This window comes from Erythrolamprus reginae, chromosome 3 (assembly GCF_031021105.1).
Source record: "Erythrolamprus reginae isolate rEryReg1 chromosome 3, rEryReg1.hap1, whole genome shotgun sequence".
In the NCBI taxonomy this organism is placed as follows: Eukaryota; Metazoa; Chordata; class Lepidosauria; order Squamata; family Dipsadidae; genus Erythrolamprus; species Erythrolamprus reginae.
The window spans coordinates 126994269-127016368 of NC_091952.1; the positions used below are offsets into that span (position 1 = coordinate 126994269).

Consider the following 22100-nt stretch of genomic DNA (forward strand, 5'->3'; position numbering starts at 1 on the left):
TACAGTTTTAAGGTTACCTTTGGTTCTCCAGTTGTTTAATAAATGTTTAATAGTTTATTGCTCCTTTGTTTTCTTATTGACTGGAGGGCTAACGGGCGGTGCCTGCCTAATATTTAAATTAAACTCAGTCCCTTCCAATCAGACTAGAGAATAACCCACATTGGACTCTCCTTGCAGTGCATCGAGAAAACCGTTCAGGTAAGTTCAATGGTTCTTTTGTCACTTTGAATGATTCAACTAGACTGCTAGAGCAAGTTGTAAAACAATTAGACTGAATGTTACTAATACTCTAAAAGTAGGTATATCTCAGTCATGGTGTTATTTTAGCAATACCATACATTTTTTAATTTTGATTTTAAATATTCATAGCTGTAGATTAATCTGATTGGTTTGGCTGATAAGATGCTATATGGAATTGCTACCTTGTATTCATGGTAGAAAAGTTAGGTAAAATTCTTCATGTTCTTGTTGCCTGTTTTCTATGTATAGAGCCTTAATAGGCTTGACCTCTTCTGCAACACATAGGTTAGGACAAAGTGCTGAGTTCAATTATTTCTAAGTCTTTTTCAGACCTCTATTTAGAGGAAGCCTTTTCTGAGTCATGATTTGGAAAATAGTTCCACTTAATAATGTCAGTATTTTTGGCACATTTATAGTTTATGAAATCATGACTATATCTGGAATATTTTCTAATTACAAATTGTTTACTTTTTCCACAGGCTTGATAACAAGCCGACAGCTGAATATCCTTCATTAACAACACATCAGTCAATATTTATGTGAAATATTTATGTGAAATATTTTTATATATAATGGAAAAAATTGGAACAGTTAAACTATTACTCTACTTCAATATATAAACTCTTTATTTTATAGTTTGTTAATTTTAAATGCTTTTAGTTTGAGCACAATTACAGGATTTCTAATATAGTCATAATAGAGATTTCTTTTTAAAACTACCGGTAAGTACAATGAATGGAATGTTAGCATGGATGATACATTTTGTCAGAAACTTCTCAAAGATCTTCAGATTCTAAACTAACATAAACCTAAATTCTAATAATAATAATAATAAATAATAATAAAAATGATTTATTAGATTTATATGCCGCCCCTCTCCGCAGACTCGGGGCAGCTCACAACAATAATAAACACTGTACAATAAACAAATCTAATATTTAAAAGAAAAAATATCTAAAAACCCATTATATAAAAAAATACAACACAAGCATACCATACATAAAACTATATAAGCCTGGAGGAAATGTCTCAATTCCCCCATGCCTGGCGGTATAGGTGGGTCTTAAGCAATTTACGAAAGACTAACATAAACCTCATACATACATAATATAAATGTAGCCATCAGTTATTGAGTTTACTCTTGTCACAAGCCAGCATGAAGCACTAGCAGGCAACAAAAATTGGGTTAGAAATATTAAGCTAAAAAACCTTATATATGGTCCTTCCTTTACCCAGAAATGTGCTGCACAGTAGTGGGTTCTAGAATCCTTTACTACCAGTTTGTGCTTGTGCATGACACTATTGCGCATGCGCAGAAGCGTCCTGGGCAGGTGGGTGGAGCGTCCTGGGCAGAGAGGCGGAGTATCCAGGGTGGGTGGGTGGGTGGAGGGTCCTGATGCCTGTGCTACCGGTTCTAAGAACCGTTCTGAACCGGGAACAATCCACAGCTGGGCTGCACCAGCAGAATTCACTATCTGACCAATGATCTCCAATGCAATGCTGTTCCTGGTCCACAAAAAAAGGCTTACTAGAAAGCCCACTCCACATTTATCATGAGTAGATTGCAAGAATTGAGGTTTTTGCAGTAAGGTTGTGAGTTGAGTGACTGGGAGTTGAAGGATTTTTATCGAGATCACAGCTGTAGTGTAGCCTACATGAACACAACATTTGCGCAAGCATCCATTTAAACACTCTCAGATGTAATTTATACCTGAAGAGAACTTTTCTAAGTGGCAGGGTAAGAGAATTTCACTTGTTGATGATTCAACATTCTGGATTAAAAAAGGGAAATAAAGGAGGGATTTAAAGATTTGAAAACTTTTGCCAAAAAACTTAACAAGGAGTAGATGTAAGATAATTTAAAATAGATAAAGGGGATAGTTATTTTGAATTTCTTTTCTTTTTTAATTAGAATTACAATAAACAAAATGGATCCTTGAGATAATATTTTTGTTTACTTTTAAAGAGTGTAAATAATAGTTGGATTTTACAAAACAAAAGATAAAGGTAACATGAGCCAGATTGTAATGTTTTTTTTTTTATAATATTTTATTTATTGATTTTTAACAATTTAAAATCACACAACATAAAACAGTGCATAGTGAAATGTGAATTGTGCCCATCACCCCGACATACACACATTCCCCACCACCAAATTGGGGGTATTTCTTTTTTAATCCACTTAACCCAAGAGCAAATATCTGTCTACATATTATAGAGTGATTCTAGTTTATTTCTTGTAGCTTGGTCTCGGATTCTGCTCGTCATATATCGTCTTACCTTGTCCCACCGTCCCATCAGCTGTCCCAAATCAGTTTCATTATCCAAATTTATCCTTTTTTCCATAATTTCAAATTGAATATGATCCACCATGTACCTATACCAATTTTGCATTGTCCATTTTGTCGCATCCTTCCAACCCAAAACTATTACTGCCTGAGCACTTTCTATTGCTGCTTTTTTTATTTCTCTAAATTCTCCCATCGCATTGCTTTTTACTAGTACTGCCATTTCCTTAGTGATTGTCCATTGTATATTTAACATTCCATTGATATCCTCTTTCACTTTTTGCCAAAATTCCTGCACTATCGGGCATTCCCAAAACATATGCATAAACACTCCTTTATCTTGACAACCATGCCAACAATTCCCCCTAACATTCTGCTGAAAATGTGCAAATTGAACGGGAGTAAAATACCACTTATGTAATATTTTCCTTCTCATTTCCCTAATTCTTGTATTTTTAATTTTCCTTATATCTTCTACTATATTTTCCATTTCTTGTACCTCTACTAATATCTCATTTTGCCACCATTTAGTCAATCCATCAATCGTGTCCCCATCTGACTGCACTAGCAGTTTGTATATATTAGTTGCTTGCGCCTTTATCCCCTCACTTTTTTCTCTTATTATTTTCTCTAACCCTGTCTCCTCCCGCCATAATACTTCTTTATTCTCCCTTTCATTTAGATATTTACATATTGCATTTATTTGTAGCCACCTTCCCTTACCTAACCACCATTCTATGCGATTTCTACTTGGCCTGCCATCCTTCTCGTATAACTGTTCTATCTTAGTTATCCCTCTTCCCTTCAACTCTCCTATAACCCTATTTAAGTTACTTTCGTTTTCTCTATTTATTACATAAAGCGATGACAGTTTAGATTTATATAATCCTATTTTTCCTTGCCATTTTTTCCAAATTTCCATAGTCCCTTTCATTGGGCCTATTAATTTTCCTATATCTCTCCTATTCCACTTCCTAAAAATTAATTCTCTATTATTCATCCCGTTTATCTGTTTTTCCAATTTCGCCCATTTATTTTCACTTAATTGCAACTCCATTAACCTTTCCATTTGAAAAGCTTCCCTATACAGCTCCAAACATGGAACACCCCATCCCCCCTCTTTTTCATTCGCAATTAACCACTTTTTTCTTATTCTTGGTCTCTTATCTTCTTCAATCCAATAATTTAATTTTTTGTCCCACTCTTTAACCTTACATACCGATAACCCCCCCGACAGCACCTGAAATAGGTACATCATCTTGGGAGCTATCATCATTTTTAAAGCTCTTATTTTAGAGAGTCTCCTTAGCTTTTTATCTTTCCAGCTCCTCATCTGTTTCAACATTTTCCTCCATGTTATTCTATAATTAATCTCTTCCATTTTCACTGGGTTTTTTAATAACCAAATTCCCAAATATTTTATTTTTTTAAGTCCTAATTTCAACCCTGATTCTTTCCTAATTTCTATCTGTTCTCTCGGATCTATATTTAAACACATAATCTCTGATTTTTCCATATTAACCGACAGTCCCGATTCCTGCTTAAACTCTTGTAAAATATTTATTATACCTTTAATCATCTCCATCGGGGTCTGGGTCAATATAATTGCATCATCTGCAAATAAATTTATTTTCATTTCTAATTCCCCTATTCTATATCCTGCCCAAGTGTTATCTTGTCTTATCTTATTAGCTAAGATCTCTATTGCTATTACGAATAATTTTGGAGACAGAGGGCATCCCTGCTTGGTGCCGTTTAATATTTTAATACTCTGCGTTCTTTGTCCATTCACTCTTATATATGCTTCATTTCCTTTATAAATCTCTTTTATAGTTTCACAAAATTTTCCCCCCATATTTAATTTGTTACATAATTTATATAAGTAACTATGGTTAACTTTATCGAACGCTTTATAAACATCTAATTTCAAAATTCCCAATTTCCTTTTAGTAGCGGTAGCATGGTGCATCACATTCATTACATTTCTAATTGGTTCACTTATTTTCCTTCCCTTCACGAATCCATATTGATCCTCTTCAATTATTTTTGGTAAAATATTTTCTAATCTATTTGCCAGTATTTTCATAAATATTTTATAATCCTGATTTGCCAAACTGATCGGACGGTAAGACCCAGGCTCTCTTAAATCTCGACCCATCTTCGGAATGGTAACAATTTCTGAAAGCTTCCATGTCTGCGGGATATCACGATTTGACAATATATTATTAAACAATTTCCCCAAATGCGGCAGCAAAACATTCACATAAGTTTTATAGAATTCCCCTGTAAACCCATCTGGGCCCGGTGCTTTGGCTTGTTTTAACCCTTTAATTACTCTAGCAATTTCATCTTGTGTAATTTCTGCATTCAAAATTTGTTTGTCTTCTTCACTTACTATTTTCCCAACCTTGAGGACTTCTATCTTCACTTGCTCCTCTTTATACAAATCTTCATAATATTTCCTCATTATCTCCTCTAACTGGTCATTACCATATCTAACCACTCCACTGGTGTCCCTCAATGCTAAAATACATGATTTTTCTTTCCTCTTCTTCAGATATATCGCCATTTGCTGCATTGATCTTGTCCCCCAACTCTGTATTTTTTGTCGCATCGCCATTCTCATCTTATTCCATTTAATCTCATCATACACCATCAACTGTTTCTTTTTCAATTTCAGTAAACTATTCCAATCTCTACTTTTCGTCATTCTTAACTGCTCTTGTATCAAATCTATTTCCCTTATCTTCCTTTCCCTCTCTCTACCCCACCTCTTCCTAATATCTGCTTCCATACATATACATTGTCCCCTCATGAAGGCCTTACATGCATCCCATACAATTGATTGTTTAATACCACCCACATCATTAATTCTAAAATATTCTGATAACTCTGTTTGCAATTTCTCTTTATCTTGTTCCCTAGCAGTTACAACTGCATTATATCTCCAAATTTTTTGATTTCGTTCCTGACCTATTTCCAATTCTGCCAATAGTGGGGCATGATCTGATATCCATATACTTTTAATGTCTACTTTTTTAACTTGTATATTACCTCCCCTGTTCATTAATATGTAGTCTATGCAGCTAAATGTGTGATATCTTGCTGAATAATATGTAGCTCTGTTTAAAATATCTGCATGTAGATCCACCATATTAAGTCTATTTAAATGTAACATCCTGCTATTTGCATTCCCATTTGTTAATTGCATATTAAAATCTCCTGCCAAAAAAGTTGAGCCCTCCTTAAAATTGTCTAACTTCTTCTTAGTATTTATTATAAATTGTTTTGTTTTCCCATTTGGGGCATAAATTGCTGCTAATGTCAACTTCTTTTGATTTATTTTCCCTTTAACAAATATCCACCTTCCTTCTCTGTCTTTCTGAATTCCCACCTCTTCAAAATTAACCCTCTGATGAATCAGAATCGCTGTGCCTCGACTATTTTGCGTTCCTCTTGACTCAAACACCCATTTCCAATTTCTATCATTAATCAAGTTATCCCTTCCTCCCCTTCTTTGTAATGTTGACTAATTACAGAGTAGAATTTGAGATAAAAGTATCCAGGGCACAGGAAGACAAACTGAGATTTTAAAAAGGAAAGCTTGCCTTTTATTCTTTCCCTTGCAACTGAGATATTTTCACTTTAGGATTATAATATAATGGCAACCACCTGTGAACAGCAGGGTGGCGGAAGAGAGGATTACTAGAGATATCAGCAGAGAGGAAATATATCAGATTTACTTAAGAAAATGGTTGAGGAATTGAGCAATATGTTAGCTGAATCACGTGATACTAAATTGACTAAATCAGTTAATACTAAATTGACAGCTTTTGAAAAAAGAATGGATCAAAGACTTGTAAAGATCAAAGACCAGGCAGAGAAGTTAAGAAGATGGAAAGCCCTGTAAAACAAGTGTCTGGAGATGTGGAAAAGGTATCTGGATTTCTAAAACAAATTAATCACAAAGTAGAAATTCTGGAGTATAAGGCAAAACTTACATAAGTAGTCCTTTACTTATGAACATAACTGGGACCAGAATTTCTATTGCTAATCAAGCCGGTTAAGCAAGTTGTGCCCAATTTGTAGCCATGATTATAAGTAAATCACTGCAGTTAAATGGTCTTTAAGCAAATCCGGCTTCCCCTATTGACTTTGCTCATTGGAGGCCAGCTGGGAAGATTGCAAATAGCAATCAAATGCTCCTGAGATGTTGCAGCTGTAATAAAAACATGCTGGTTGCTAAGCATCCAAATTTTGATCATGGGACTGTGGAGATGTTGTGATGGTCGTAATTGAGGACCAGTTGGAAATTGAGGAAAGAGTTGGAAAGAGAACTAGATAATTTGACACTACAGTAGTCCCTCGCTATACCGCGCTTCACCTACTGCGGCTTCACTTCATCGCGGGTTTCTGAGGAAGTCGATCGGCAGGTTTAAACAGCCCGCCGAACTCGATCGGCAGGTTTTTCAAAAAAAAAAAAAATAAATCTAAAATTGTAAATACTGTATTTAAATACTGTATCTAAAATAAATACTGCGTGGGAAGGGTTTATAAACACTTAAAACAATGAAAACTTACCAAACAATTACAATATAAATACTTAAATAAGTACTATCAGTCGATAAATTCCCCATCGTGGATTTCACCTATCGCGGCCAGGTCTGGAATGTAACACCAGCGATAGGTGAGGGACTACTGTACAGTGGTACCTCGAGATACGAGTTTAATTCGTTCCGGACCTGGGCTCTTAAGTCGAGCAGCTCTTATCTCGAACGACTTTTCCCCATAGGAATTAATGTAAATAATTTTAATTGGTTCCAGCCCTCAAAAAACTCACAAAGTTAGTCTAAATTATGCAGAAAGACATGTTTTTAATGAAGAAATGTACATGTACATATAAATGAATAATGAAGTTTCTTTCACTTAACTTGTAAACTTTCTTAAACTTTTAAATTTACATATGTTCAACTTCTCTGCCACCCAATCCTGTAGGACAGAGGTCCCCAACCCTTTTTGCACCAGGGACCGGCTTTAAGCGACCAAGAGAGGAATGGGTGAATGAATGGACGGAGGGTGGGAAGGAAGGAAGGAAAGAGGGAAGGGACAGGAACAGAGGAAGGAAGCAAGGAAACTTATGAAAGGGGAGAGTAAGAGAGGAATGAGTGAAGGGAGGGAGGGAGGGAAGAAGGTGGTAAGGAGAAAGAAAAGAAGAAATAGAGGAAGGGAAGGTAAAAGAGAGAAAGAAAAAGAGCAAGAAAGAAAGAAAGAAAGAAAGAAAGAAAGGGGGAAGGGACAGGAACAGAGGAAGGAAGCAAGGAAACTTATGAAAGGGGAGAGTAAGAGAGGAATGAGTGAAAGGAGGGAGGGAAGGAAGAAGGTGGGAAGGAGAAAGAAAAGAAGAAATAGAGGAAGGGAAGGTAAAAGAGAGAAAGAAAAAGAGCAAGAAAGAAAGCTGCAAGCACCCCCCCGAGCCCCCCAGGCCGGCTGCAACCTTTTAAAACACGCGCGCCGCTTCGCAGCTGTCTCCTGAAGCCGAACGCGGAAGTTAGCGTTTGGCTTCAGGAGACAGCTCCTTGGCGCTTGTATCTCGAATTTGGGCTTGTAAGTAGAACAAAAATATCTCTCCCCTCCCAGCTCTTATCTCGAGTTGCTCTTAAGTAGAGCAGCTCTTATGTCGGGGTTCCACTGTACTAGCATTGAGGGAGGAAAAAAATGGAAATATTGAACAATTCCACAGGATTCTTGTAAAATATATTAGAGAAAAAGTTATAAAAGCTTCAGCAATTTTGGGGGGGATTAGAATGAGGAAAATAAAGAGGCAGAAATTGATAACATATTTAGAACAAATACAAGATTTGTGAGAATAAGAAGTTTTCCAAAGAATGTCTTGATGCACTTGGCAGGAATAATAAAAAAAAATAAAGTTTTTTAGCAATGTTTTAATACAAGATGGAAAATTGATGATTCAGATGTATTTTTCTTAAATTCCTGTTAAAATATTGGGTAAGAGAAAAGCGTTTTCCTTTTTTCCTGATAGATTAAAATAAAAAAGTTCCATTTTGATGGGATAAATTGGAAGGTGCAATTTTCATTTTTAAACAGCATTTTTAAACAAAATTTGGCTGAATTTTGGTTGCCACAAAAAGAAACAATAGTGGATTTTTTAAAAAAATGTTTTGAAATAATGTAAAAAAAAGGAACTAATCACAGATATCTCCTCCCCAATTTCCAGGTATTACCATATTTTTCTGCATATAAGATACAACCTCCCCAAAAAAGAGGGTAGAAATGTTGGTGCATCTTATACACCAAATACAGTCATTTTTGGCATCCTGAAACCCCACCACGTGCATCCCGTTCTTGCCAAAAAGAAGCTTGTTTTTTGAAAAAACGCAGTGCACAGAGGGTTTGAGAGGCCTGAAGAATGCTCCTGGGGGCTGAGGAGGGCAAAAGTGCAATAGGTGGGGGTTTGAGAGGCAGAAATGGGACACGGAACTGGGGCTAAAGCAAAAATGGCTGTATTCTGTGTATAAGACACACTGACATTTCCACCCCCCTTTTTTGGGGGGGGGGGGAGAAGGCGCATCTTATACTCTGAAAAATACGGTAGTACAGTGGTACCTCGTCTTACAAACGTAATTTGTTCCGTCAGGAGGTTCGTTAGTAGAAAAGTTCGTAAGACGAAACAATGTTTCCCATAGGAATTAATGTAAAAGCGAATAATGCGTGCAAGCCCATTAGAAAAATCCAAAACATTAAGACTGTATGAAAGAATGTGTGTATGAAATGTATCTATGAAAGAATGTGTGTGTGTGTGTGTGTGTGAGAGAGAGAGTGTGTGTGTTTGTGTGTAGGTGTGTGGTGCTTGTATGTGTGAGAGAGAGACCACGCAGGGAAAGAAGGCTGGTGGGCGACGGGCATCGTCCCTCTTCTTTTCTCACCCGCTGTGCGCCTTCTTCCATCGCCGCCCCCGCAGCGCCCGTTCTCAGCTTCCTCACTGGGGAAAGCGGTCTCCAGTGCTGTCCATTTGGCACACAAGGCAGCCACGACCCCGCTGCGGCCCCCTCCAGGCGCCCTCAGCCCGGCTGCTCTACCCATCCGCCCGCGGCTTTATTTCCTCGGCAACTCCGCCCTTTTGGCCCCGGCCAGGAAGGAGTTTCCATGACATCAAAGCCGGACCCGATAGATGTCGTCGGAATCCCAGCCATCAATGGAGGGCTAAAAATAGACACCATCAAGCCCCAATTACCCGCCAGGTGTGCACAGCGGTTCCCCCACCTTGGATGCCCTCCGCTTGGGCTTCCCCCCCCCCCAGCTCCACCACAATAATACACATGCTGAGTGGAAAATATAAAGAAGAACCAACGGTTTCCCCATTTCCCAGCCAGTCCCAAGGCCAAGGAGGTGGGCTGCCCAGGGTTGATGGGGCGACCCAAGGAGAGCCAGGGAGCCTTGTCTGAGGCTGAAGCGCTGGTCCTTGCTGCGGCCGGGATTCCCCGCCTCGGGACTGCCGGTGCAAGCAAAAGGAGGCGGGGAATTCCGGCGGGGGCGGCAAACAAATGGGAAATCCTGGCAGTGACAGTCACAAGACAGGGGAGGGGAGTCTCTGCGGCAGTAAGAGAGCGCACGCACAGTAAGAGAGCGTACACACAGTAAGAGAGCCCACGTACCTGGGCTCGGGTTTGTAAGGTGAAAATGGTTGTTAAGAAGAGGCAAATAAACCTTAAACATTGGGTTTGTAACTTGAAAAATTCGTATGAAGAGGCATTCGTAAGATGAGGTACAACTGTATTTGCTAGACCTATGTAAACTAGATTTTTCACACCTCAAATAGGTAAATGAATTGTAACTTCATTGCTAGTGTATTTTTCTGGTTTGCTCTTAACTGAAGTAAACATGTACATTAATAATGATTATATGTTGCTGAATATGTTGTTTCACATTACGCTTGAAAACAAGAATTGATTTAAAAATGCTTTGCTCTGCTATGAATGTCATGTGTATGAAGTTACAGTAATTCACACAAGACTTGATATTCATGGAGTGTCTATTCAATTCTAAATCTAACAGTCTCTGTTCTTTCACTTGCCTTAACTGAGCCCAGGTACCAAAGGATGTACTAGGCACAAAGAATAGGGAAATTTGATTCTGTGAGACACAGCAGTACTTTCTTTTATTTTTGATGGAAAAATATTTCATTTTGTAGGGCTGTAGTACCTATGTTGCTCCATGGCTGCCTATGCTTGAGCTGGTATAGTTTGATAGTTGTAAGTGTATAGTGCCATCACTATGCATATTTTTGAAATACAATTGGCTTTAATTCCTGTCACTATTTATGAAGCATCCCAATGTTACTGTTATATAGATCTTTCCACAGAAATTTTTTTCATCGGAAGCCTCCCACATATTTTCCAAATGTGTTATTGTTTTAATTGCTTTCAGAGTATACAAATGCTGGTGAGAAAGAAGTATGTTTTTAAACAACTTTCCCAAAGGAATAAACTATAATAGAGCTGGGTTTTGTTTTGTTTTTTTGCATATTCAGGTGACAGAGTAATAGATGTAGGGTCAGAATGGCGAACATTCAGCAATGATAAAGCAACTAAAGACCCATCTCGAGTTGGAGACACCCAGAATCCTCTCCTTAGTGATGGAGATTTGACTACAATGATTGGCAAGGTAATGTATAAATGTTTAACCTTACAATGTGTGAATGTTCCAATGTTCAAAATTATATTGCACTAAAAAAAATACTGCTAAATACAAATTTCTTAGTACTAACACTGGAGATGTTTTAGTTTTGATAATTTCTTGTTATTTTAACTTTATTCTAACAGTATTAGATAGTCTTCCCCCCAATATGAAGGGTCTAGGAAGCAAAGAAAATGTTTATTTGTTTCTGTTATCTTTGAATTCTTTGGGAAATTTATATCAGAAACAAAGCTTTCTTCAACTTCTTCATATTTGTGTATCCAGGCCTAATTTGTACAAATTTGATATTCTCCTGATGCTATTAAATGAATATACTTTCACATATGAAGAAATGCCTTTTCACTGTGGAAATTTCAAAGTATTACTCTTTTTATCTTGTTTGCAAAGTAGAGACAAAAGTAACATCTTTGCATATCTTACACACACCTACAACATTTTTCACTGCAAGAATTTCCAGGGTTAGTTTCTGTTAAGAGGAAGAACTATAGTAAATCAGTAGATGAAAGGAGGAATTACGAGTGGCTAGAATGCATTGTTTTTGAGAATTGTTAAGATTAAGTAATATTTTGGGGGTACCAAATGCTTAATAGAATGATGATTGGCATACTGGGCAATTAATATTTTCAAGAAAGCTTAAAGCTGGCTACAGTGAAAGGCTTGGACATTTCTGCAATTTAAGTTACAAAGTAGTTCTATTGTGGGTTCTTTTGCAGTGGGCAATAGATTGACAAATGGAATGATCATTTTGATGACATTAAATGTTGTTTTATTCTAAAACATTAGTCTATACTAAAATTGAAGCTATGAGCTGTGCTATAAAATCCTGGGGGAGAAAAGGTTATGATGGAAGGGATCTCTCCTGCTTCTGTTCCAGAGGTCGCCTGTCATTTTCACAGAGGTCCTGCTTAGATAGCTCTCCTCTGCCATTGAGTTTCTCCATCTGGTGCTCTGTGTCATTTTTTGGACTACAACTTCAGTTGACCCAGCCAGTATGAATCAGGCAGGGAGGAGAGGGAGCATTCTTGTGCTGGCAGTTCTTTCAAATATTTCCTCCACCCAGAGCTCTATTTTCACTCTTTGCTTTTTATTTTCTGGATTGTGCATGGTCCAGTTTTAGAAAATTTTAAACTTTTGTGAGTAACAGAAGAGTTGCTCCTTTCCTCCCCATGCTTATTTTTTTTCAAGAAAAGATAGAAATAACAACATTATGGATAAAGAGCACATTAAAGTATATGTATGCGAAACCAGGAAGATAAGATATGTCTTATCTTCCTGGTTTCAGTCAGACAATGAAATTACATAGGATAATTTATTTAGAGCTTGTTAATATTTCACCTTTTATAAAAACTAGATAGGCAACTAATTTCTAAATTGGAAATGCTAATTACTTGTAGAAGAATAGCTTTTGAAAATAAATGAAATGAACATTACCCTTATATAATATGTGCTTTCTGTTTGTTCTGTTGTCCACATTGACATAACATATTAATTTCTGTTTCACTTATGCTTTGCTGATAAGCACCTTATTATTAAGATAAAGGTTCCCCCTGCATATGCATGAGTTGTTTCCGGCTCTAGACATGGTGCTCATCTCTGTTCTAAACCGAGGAGCCAGCGCTGTCCGAAGATGGCTCCATCATGACTAATCACCAAAGGCGCACAGAACGCTGTTACCTTTCCACCAAAATGGTCCCTATTTTTCGACTTGCATTTTTACATATCTTTGATTTGCTAGGTTGGCAGAAGCTGGGAGAAGTAATGGGAGCTCACTCTGTTACGTGGTGCTAGGGATTTGAACTGCTGAACTGCCAACCTGATTGACAAGCTCAGTGTCTTATCCACTGAGCCATTGTGTCCCTACAACTTATTACGTAGTAGTAAAAAAAATGGTGTTTTAAGTTAGATGGTATGTTGTCTTCCCATTCATCTCACAGTAGATATGCACACTACCTGTATTTTGTGTGGATGTAAATGTGCTCTCTTCCTCAACCCTTTTTCTGCAGGGGACAGGTGCAGCTAGTTTTGACGAATTTGGGAATTCAAAATATCAAAATCGCCGCACCATGAGCAGTTTTGACCGTGCAATGATGAACGCCTTCAAGGAAATTGCTAGCATGGCCGACAGAATCAACCTGCCCCGCAATATAGTTGTAAGTCATGCTTTGTCCTCTGAAAATTTTTCTAGCATCATTTAGTATAATACAATGAACAGGGGGCTTTCTGATATTATTGCTAATTAAATGGCCTGGGGTTAATTGAATTTTGTCTGCTTACTTTGAAGGATCGAACAAATAATTTATTTAAACAAGTGTATGAGCAGAAGAGCCTGAAGGGGAGAAGTAATGATGCCATTGCATCCGCTTGTCTCTACATTGCTTGCAGACAAGAAGGAGTTCCTAGGACATTTAAAGGTAAGGCGTTAGGTGACACACACTTCAACTGCTTTTCAACATAAGACCCCCCCAACCTATATCATTTTTTTCTTTTGAATGCAAATAGAGTAGACCTTGTACAGGTAACCCTTGCCTTATGATCAGCATGGAGCCCAAAACTGGCTTGAGCAGGATAGTTGTTAAGTTTTACTATCCCATTTTTACAATCTTTCTTACCATCGTGAATCACTGCAATTGTTAAATTAGTAAGCGGTTGTGAATCTAATTTCCCCATTGACTTCACTGGTCAGAAGGTTGCAAAAGGTGATCACATAACCCGGGACACACAAACACATGGCAGCTGTCGAGCATCTGAAATTTGATGTGCAGTGCATGGGGATGTTGTAAGTGTGAAAAATGGCCATAAGTCACCTTTTTCAGGGCTGCTGTAAATTTGAAGGGATTAGCCTCACAACTGCATGATTCACTTAATGACTGGAGTGATTCTTTTAACAACTGTGATTAAAAAAAAGTTGTAGGTGGCTTGACTGGAAGAGAGAGATTGGCCCCAAAGTCACCCAGTTGGCTCTATGGAGCAGTACCCAGAACTGTCAGATTCTCAGTTTTTACTATGCTAATCAATCAATCAATCAATCAATCAATTTATTATTTTGACTATTGGTGAAAGATAAAACCTGCACCAAAGTGGTCAACTATTTAAAAATTACATTAAAATGTTAAAAAAGAAATCAGTAAGAACATGCCAAAGTACTTCTCTGTTCTACCAAAGCCTATAGAGCAGTGGTTCTCAACGTGGGGGTCGGGACCCCTTTGGGGGTCGAATGACCATTTCATGGGGGTCGCCTAAGACCAGGGGAAAAGACAAAATTCCCATGATGTTAGGAACTGAAGCTTCTATTCTGGCACCTTGGAACAGATTTTTACAATCCGACTTATCAGGCGTTTACAGTGGGGATGTCCCTCTGACCTGGCTAATCTCTCAAAATAATATCACTTTATTAGTTACATAGATTAATTTTATATCTGTGCTATGAAAATGTAACCACCAACAATGAAAGTACTGTTAAGTTTTAATTGATGGAGACAGTGTTCTAAATCAGGGCTCTCCAAACTGGAAATTTCTGGGAGTTGAAGTCCATAATTCTTAAAGTTACCAAGTTTGAAGACCTATGATCTAAATTTATTGTAACCTTTGTACTATTTTATCCTTTAGAAATATGTGCTGTTTCCAGAATTTCCAAAAAAGAAATAGGCCGGTGTTTCAAACTCATCTTGAAAGCTTTAGAGACAAGTGTGGATTTGATCACTACTGGAGATTTCATGTCCAGATTTTGTTCCAACTTGGGTCTCCCTAAGCAAGTCCAGATGGCCGCAACACACATTGCGCGTAAAGCTGTGGAATTAGATTTAGTTCCTGGAAGGAGTCCTATCTCAGTTGCAGCTGCTGCTATTTATATGGCTTCACAAGCCTCGGCTGAAAAGAGAACACAGAAAGGTAATGTCTTTATGTATCTAGGGAAGTAAGTTTTATGCATGCCAGAAGTAGGTTTTGGGGTTTGTTTGGTTTTTTTGGAAAAGAAAGAATTGGCATGGATGCCACAAACTCTGCTTTACATAAGGCCTCTTCTGTTTTGTTTGAAATGCATGTCCAGTAGTTAGTGCCTGAATTTCTGCTCTTCTTTTGGGCTAATTTAGTAGGCTGTTAATTTAATTACAGAGAAGACTAAATCATGGTTACTGAAAATGCCACAAAGGCTGAGTCTGTGTGATGTATTAAATTAAAATAAACCATATTTTTGCTTTCTTTGATGAGTAAGGCCAGGTAATGGCAGCTTGAGTGTGTCTCAGGATAGAAAGCAAACTGTCCTGTGAATTGTACAGTTTAATTCAGACACTTCATGTTGGTCCAGAAAGAATTGGAAATAGATTTATATATGGTATTATGAACTGTTGCTTTGTAGCAAAGCCTTCTCACTTCCTCTACACTTCATTTGGTTTGTGTTAGTGGAAACCAATCATAAACATGTCTGAATTTAAATATCAGAGTTAAACTCCTAAGTTGTATATTATATAATTCATTTTGGAGTTTGTAAGTATGAGTTATGAATTTGGAGAATTGGGACTCTAGCAAATAAATGCTAATTTGCTTACTTCGGCTTTTTATTTCAGAAATTGGAGACATTGCTGGTGTAGCTGATGTTACAATAAGACAGTCATATAGGCTAATTTATCCACGTGCTCCAGATCTTTTCCCAGCAGATTTCAGATTTGACACCCCAGTGGACAAACTGCCCCAGCTGTGAAACTTCAAAGCCCTGCAAAATAATTTTTGACTTAGAAAAGCACTAAGCATATAAAAGCAGTCCTGTCAAGCCTTCAGTTACAGGACTGGTGAATGAAAGGAGATGGAAAAACTGATCGGATGAAATGGAGCACACATTCCAGATGTAAACAAAATAATTTTGTGGCATTTTAATGTATATATTAGTGAATGTAAGTATTTAACAACCATTGCAGCAAATTTAATTTTCTATTTTGTGTATTTAGATTTCTTTCATAGAGATCTGGTAAAATGTATTTTAGAAAATATTTCAAATCAGAATAAACTGTTTTCCAAAAAACAGTACTGACCTACAAGTTTTACTGTATGTAACTTTGTTCTTAAATAAATATCCAAGTGGAAAATGTAATCTTTAAAAGTTGTTCAGTTTTCTAAATTAGATGCTGTACATGGATTTTACATTGTTTCTTGATAACTATTAGTTAATTATAATGGGATGTTTTAATTCAGAGAAAATATAGTTCATATAATAAATATACTGGTAGAAATTTTTCTATTAACTTTAGGAAAAGATTAACCATGTCAAGTTTATACTCTGATTCATTCTATTTAAAGTCCCATAAATCAAGAATATGTCTCCTCATTACCTTATGTGGCTACTTGAAACAAATATCTGACCATATTATGTTCATGGTCTCTGTCATAAGAGGCAGATTTTTCTCTTACTGAGTTTTGAATAGAAGTGGGACTGTTTCTTCAAAAAGCCAGGAACATTTTTGGTCAGTGTTGATGATAGTCTAATTAAAAACAAGTAGATTATTACTAAGGCATTAAAAACAGTTGAATACCATTGTTGAATAAGAAGGAAACTGAATCCAAGGTTCTTCATCCTACATGTTCATATGTTTCTGTCCAACTTGATATTCCAGCAGCTCCCTACTGTTTTCTTTAGCAGAGCTGAGGTCAGTTTAACTACTGAAACACAGCTGAGGTCAAAGAAAACATCAGGAGTGTGTGTGTGTGTATGTGTGTGAAAAGTGTGTGGGGGTGGGAAGGGAGATCTATAGTCCCTCCAGGCCATTGAGATGGAACTGGCAAAATGTATACTTTAATGATTATGCAGCATTTAGGTGAATTAGAAATAGAATCTTTTGTGACTAGAAGCTCTTGTCCAAATTGCAAAATCAGGTTCACTCCTTTGAGTGGGGGATGTCATTTGCCGCTTCAGCAGCTATAACATGACAGAGCTCATGATAATTAATTTTTTTTAAAAAGTCTGCTTAATAACAAAGCTTTACAATGTATATGAAAAATAAAATTAATCTTGGAGGCTCATTTCTTTCTGTAATTTCTTCGTTCACGAAAGTGGTTTGTATTCATACTATTTCATAGGTCTAAGATTTGGCATTACATTTTGTTAAGGGATGTTACCAAAAGATGGTATTGTCCTGGCAAGTTCTCTCCTATTTTGTGTTAGTGTCAGTCTTTGCCTGCAGTAGTCTATACCAGTGATGGCGAACCTTTTTTCCCCTCGGATGCTGAAAGCGTGTGCGCACACACATTATTGACCCTGCCACAGTACCCACACCCATAATTCAGTGCCTAGGGAGTGTGAAAAATGGCCTCCCCCTCCCCCCCGAGGCCAGAAACAGCCTGTTTCCCAACTTCTGGTGGGCCCGGAAGGACTGTTTTTTACCCTCCCTAGGCTCCAGAGGCTTCTCTGGAGCCTGGGGAGGGCAACAACACCTTCCCCCATCCCCCCAGAGGCTCTTCAGAAACCAAAAATGCCCTCCCACATATGTGCTTGAGCTGAGCTAGGGCAACAGCTCTTGTACCGGCAAATATGGCTCCGTGTGCTACCTCTGGCACCCGTGCCATAGGTTCGCCATCACTGATCTATACCAAGGATCTCCAACCTTGGCAACTTTAGACTTGTGGAATACTGGGAGTTGAAGTCCACAAGTCTTACAGTTGCCAAGGTTGGAGAGCCCGGGTCTGTACTGTAGAGTAAGGGCAGAGAAATCCAACTCACTACAATATACCATCTTGAATGTAATTCACTGAGGGCAGTTTTAATTAGTGTCAAAACCTAATTAGCACAGACTTTTAATATGCAAGTCCAATAAATGAATTTTATCTAGAGCTTTTTAAAAAAAAACCACAATGATTAAAAATCATGTCTAAGTAGTAATGGATCCAAACCTATAGGAAATTGAATTAACTTCACACAAAAGATAAGAAAGTAACCCCAAAGTTTTTTTTAAAAAGCTGGGTGTAAATCATTTTAGACTCTTGAGGTAATTGAAATATTAATTGCTTAACAGAATGAAGATATACTTCATATTATGCAAATCATAGCTATTTTAATGTTGGGATTATTTGGGCAACGTTCTGTTCAATAGAGAAATCAAAATTAAACCTCTTTTAACCTCTGCTTGAACATAATTAGTAAAAGAATAGTACACTGTTTGGCATCTCTTATTTTTTCCTAACATCCAATCAGGATCTACTTTATTATTTAAATTCACTTCTGTCTAGTTATCTGGAATGAATACAGACCCTGAGTGGCTTCTCTGATATGCTTTCAGGTATTTGAATATTGCTATTGAATTATCACTATTATTATCCTAGCCCAGTGCTTATCAAATAGTGGGGAAAGCTCCCCGGGGGGGGGGGGGGGGGGATGCCCGGAGAGATGCCAGGAAGGGCACATGACTCTGGGGAATGTGCTTTTTTTGCTGCAGGGAGCAGGACACACATCCTACCTGACACTTGTGTCGGTACCTCCGTCACATTCCTCGGCATTGTGTCTAGGGCAGCCTGTTCTAAAAGAAAACGTCTCACAAGTTCAAACTTCTCAAAGTCACAAGACATTTTTTTAAAGAACAAGCTGCCCTGGACACAACACCGAGGAACGTGATAGAGGCACTGGTACAAGTCAGGACGCATGTCTTGCAATGGGGCATAATTTGGGAGTGGCAGATTGGGTAGGGCGGGCCATGAGATATGTGCCGTACTTGACACTTGTACCAGTACCTCCATTGCGTTCCTCGGCATGTCCAGGGCAGCCCTTCTAAAAAAAAAAAAAAAGTCTCGCAAGTTCAATCAAAGTTCTGGAACTCACGAGACATTTTCTTTTAGAAGGGGCTGCCTTAGACACAAGGCCGAGGAACGCGGTGGAGGTACCGGTATAAGTGTCAGGTAGGACACATGTCCTGCAGTGGGCTGCAATTTGGGGACTGTTTATAGTCGCAGCAGAGTTGAGGGGATGTGAAATGTTTATTTCTTCCTGCGGGTGTGTAACAGAAATATTGAGAAGCACTGTCCTAACCCAACATTTTCAGTTTTGTCAAATTCCTTCATAGGACCGAGATTTCTCATCTGTTGGTCATCCTGATCTTATTCAAACATGTTCTAGTGCAGTGATGGCAAACCTTTTTTCTCTCGGGTGCCGATAAAGCATGGGCATGTGCTATCGCACATGTGCAAATGCCCACATCCAAAATTCAATGCCTGGGGAGGGCAACAACAGCTTCCCCCTCCCCCTGGAGGATGGAAATGGCCTGTTTCCCAACTTCTGGTGGGCCCAGTAGGCTCGTGTTTCACCTTCCTGAGGCTCCAAAGGTTTCTCTGGAGCCGGGGAGAGTAAAAACGCCCTCCCCCATCCTCCTGGAGGCTCTCTGGAAGCCAAAAACGCCCTCCCAGAGTGGTTGTGTGAGTCAAAAATTAGCTGACCAGCACACACATACGCGTTGGAGCTGAGATAGGGCAACAGCTTGTGTGCCAGCAGATATGGCTCCGCATGCCACCTGTGGCACCGTTGCCATAGGTTCGCCACCACTGTTCTAGTGTCTCAATTGAAGTGCAGCACCCAGAACTGGACACGAATTAGCATCTGATCACTGCAGAATTTTCTTCTACGTCAGTGGTTCCACGATCTTTTTCTTAAGTATGATTACCAAAGCAGGCATTCTCATTTTATGACTGTACATTTCATTTTTGTTTCCTAAGTAACAAACTCTATATGTGTTCAGTTTCATTTTTGTTTTTAGTCCATATATCCAGGTTATTTTGATTTTTAACTATAGTGTAAAATTGTACATCATACAACTTTGAGGATTCAATTTCTTTCATATACTGGTATTAATGGCAAAATAAAGTGAGAAGGTTTCAAGATTAACTTTTGTGGTACTCATTTGATTTATCTCGTTGGTGTAGTGAAAAACCATTCTGACTATGCCAAAGCCAACTTTGAACCTATATAATTGTCATATTTAACTAAAAATTAGTTTTCTAATCTAATCTGAATCTAATGGGATATTTTGTCCAGAAACAAAGTGTTTAGTCCCAACGACGAGCCCCTCCCAGAAATAGGCCCACACACATTGATTTTACAAGATTTAAGCATGTAATTCCAATATTTTAGGAGCAGTGAGGTTTGGATTTAGAAATCCAGCAAAAAGCAAGAAATAAGTCTTTTTGGTGCCAGCTGCTAATTAGAGACCAAAATAGAAACCAAAACACAGAGATACTTTCTTTGATCACACAGATCTCATTTATCGACTCACTCCGAGTTAGCAAGGCCTGGAGATAATGAGTCCAACTCGCCAGTTTGTAATTCAACATTGAAATAATCATATCCAAAGAGAGATATCCAAGTGGACATCTGGAACATAACAAAAGTTGATTTCTGCACTGAAGCGTCACATGACCAAGCCATAAATAGCCTAAGGGCATGACCAACTGTTCTAGATATCTATATCTAGATGTCGAGTCTTTGGAGAGAAGCAGTATATAAATTTAATAAATAATAATTCAGAGACCTCTGGCTTAGCCACTCGTGCCTTCTGGCAACTCTGCGTACCCTAGCATCAAGAGGCTCCTTCTCTTCTCCTGAATCATTGGTTGGCTTTCAACCTCTGACACCACATCCTCTCTGACCTCCTCGCTATCAGACTCGGGTAACAGGTACACAGGCCTAGGGTACTGCGTACAATTGTCTTTCGATCCGTGACTAGCTGTGGTGGACAAGGACAGGCCACAACACAAGGTATGTTATGAATATAGATTTCTGATGAATTAAATTACTTAATTTAAAAAGTTACAAGATTTGCTTCGCAATTCATGTTAACAAATCCATGTTGGTTTCAATTAACCAGTAAAGGGCTTTTCTCAATGGTTTGGAAGGGCTCTAAATGTATTCCATGCAATTATTTTCATTTTGTTTCTCTTGGGTACAATAATGAGACAATGCATTAGGAAAGAATCATCTTGTTTTGAATATGAGGAGCAGCTTTAAAAAAACCTCAAGAAATGAGATTGAGATAAAAGCTGAGAATTATGCTGAGATTGATTTATTTATTTTATTTATGTATTTATTTATTAGATTTGTATGCCGCCCCTCTCCGTAGACTCGGGGCGGCTAACAGCAATAATAAAACAGCATATGACAAATCTAATATTTAAAATAACTAAAAACCCTTATTAAAAACCAAACATACACACAAACATACCATGCATAAATTATATAGGTTAGGGGGAAAGGAATATCTCAATTCTCCCATGCCTGATGACAGAGGTGGGTTTTAAGGAGCTTACAAAAGGCGAGGAGGGTGGGGCAATTCTGATCTCGTGGGAGCTGATTCCAGAGTGTCGGGGCCGCCACAAAGAAGGCTCTTCCCCTGGGTCCCGTCAAATGACATTATTTATTATAGGGCCAATCTTCAGCATCACCTTGTATGAACCCAAGTCCTCCCAACCTCTCAATGCAGGCCTTTCCCCTTCCATGAATTGTAATGTGCAATGTAAACATGCTACACATAAATGCAGTTTGGGCTTACAGGATTATGTGATTTGTCATAACGGTATGGTGATTTAGGCTATTGTAATTAATATAGAACAGTGCTTAGTGTGAAGTTTAAATTCAGCCTGTGTGGGAGATACTCATTCTGGTTGAAACCATATGCTGGAAATTATTAGTTCAGCTTCCAATTTACACACTGAATACGGCACAGAAGTTTCAAACAAAGAATCAGTTTCCCAAGTGAACCATTAAGGAATTTCCTAAGCAGCTCTATAAACTGTTTTGATTAGAAGACGGCACCTAGGGGAGGTTTCTTAAATGTTTAAAAAACAAAGCAGATATATTTATCCACCCTGAAAGAAAAAGTAATTCACACAAAG

At 38.1% G+C, this 22100-nt stretch overlaps 1 protein-coding gene across 1 annotated transcript in view; it reads left to right on the plus strand.

Annotated features, from left to right (window-relative positions):
* Window positions 1–17252, plus strand: part of GTF2B (general transcription factor IIB) — a 44195-nt gene extending 26943 nt beyond the window's left edge. The window contains exons 3-7 of the mRNA XM_070746610.1: window positions 11077–11210; window positions 13247–13393; window positions 13525–13654; window positions 14850–15131; window positions 15806–17252. Of these exons, the coding sequence (XP_070602711.1) occupies window positions 11077–11210; window positions 13247–13393; window positions 13525–13654; window positions 14850–15131; window positions 15806–15939 (827 nt within the window). The 3' untranslated portion in view covers window positions 15940–17252. The remainder of the gene's footprint in view (window positions 1–11076; window positions 11211–13246; window positions 13394–13524; window positions 13655–14849; window positions 15132–15805) is intronic.
* The last annotated feature ends 4848 nt before the right edge of the window (window positions 17253–22100 follow it).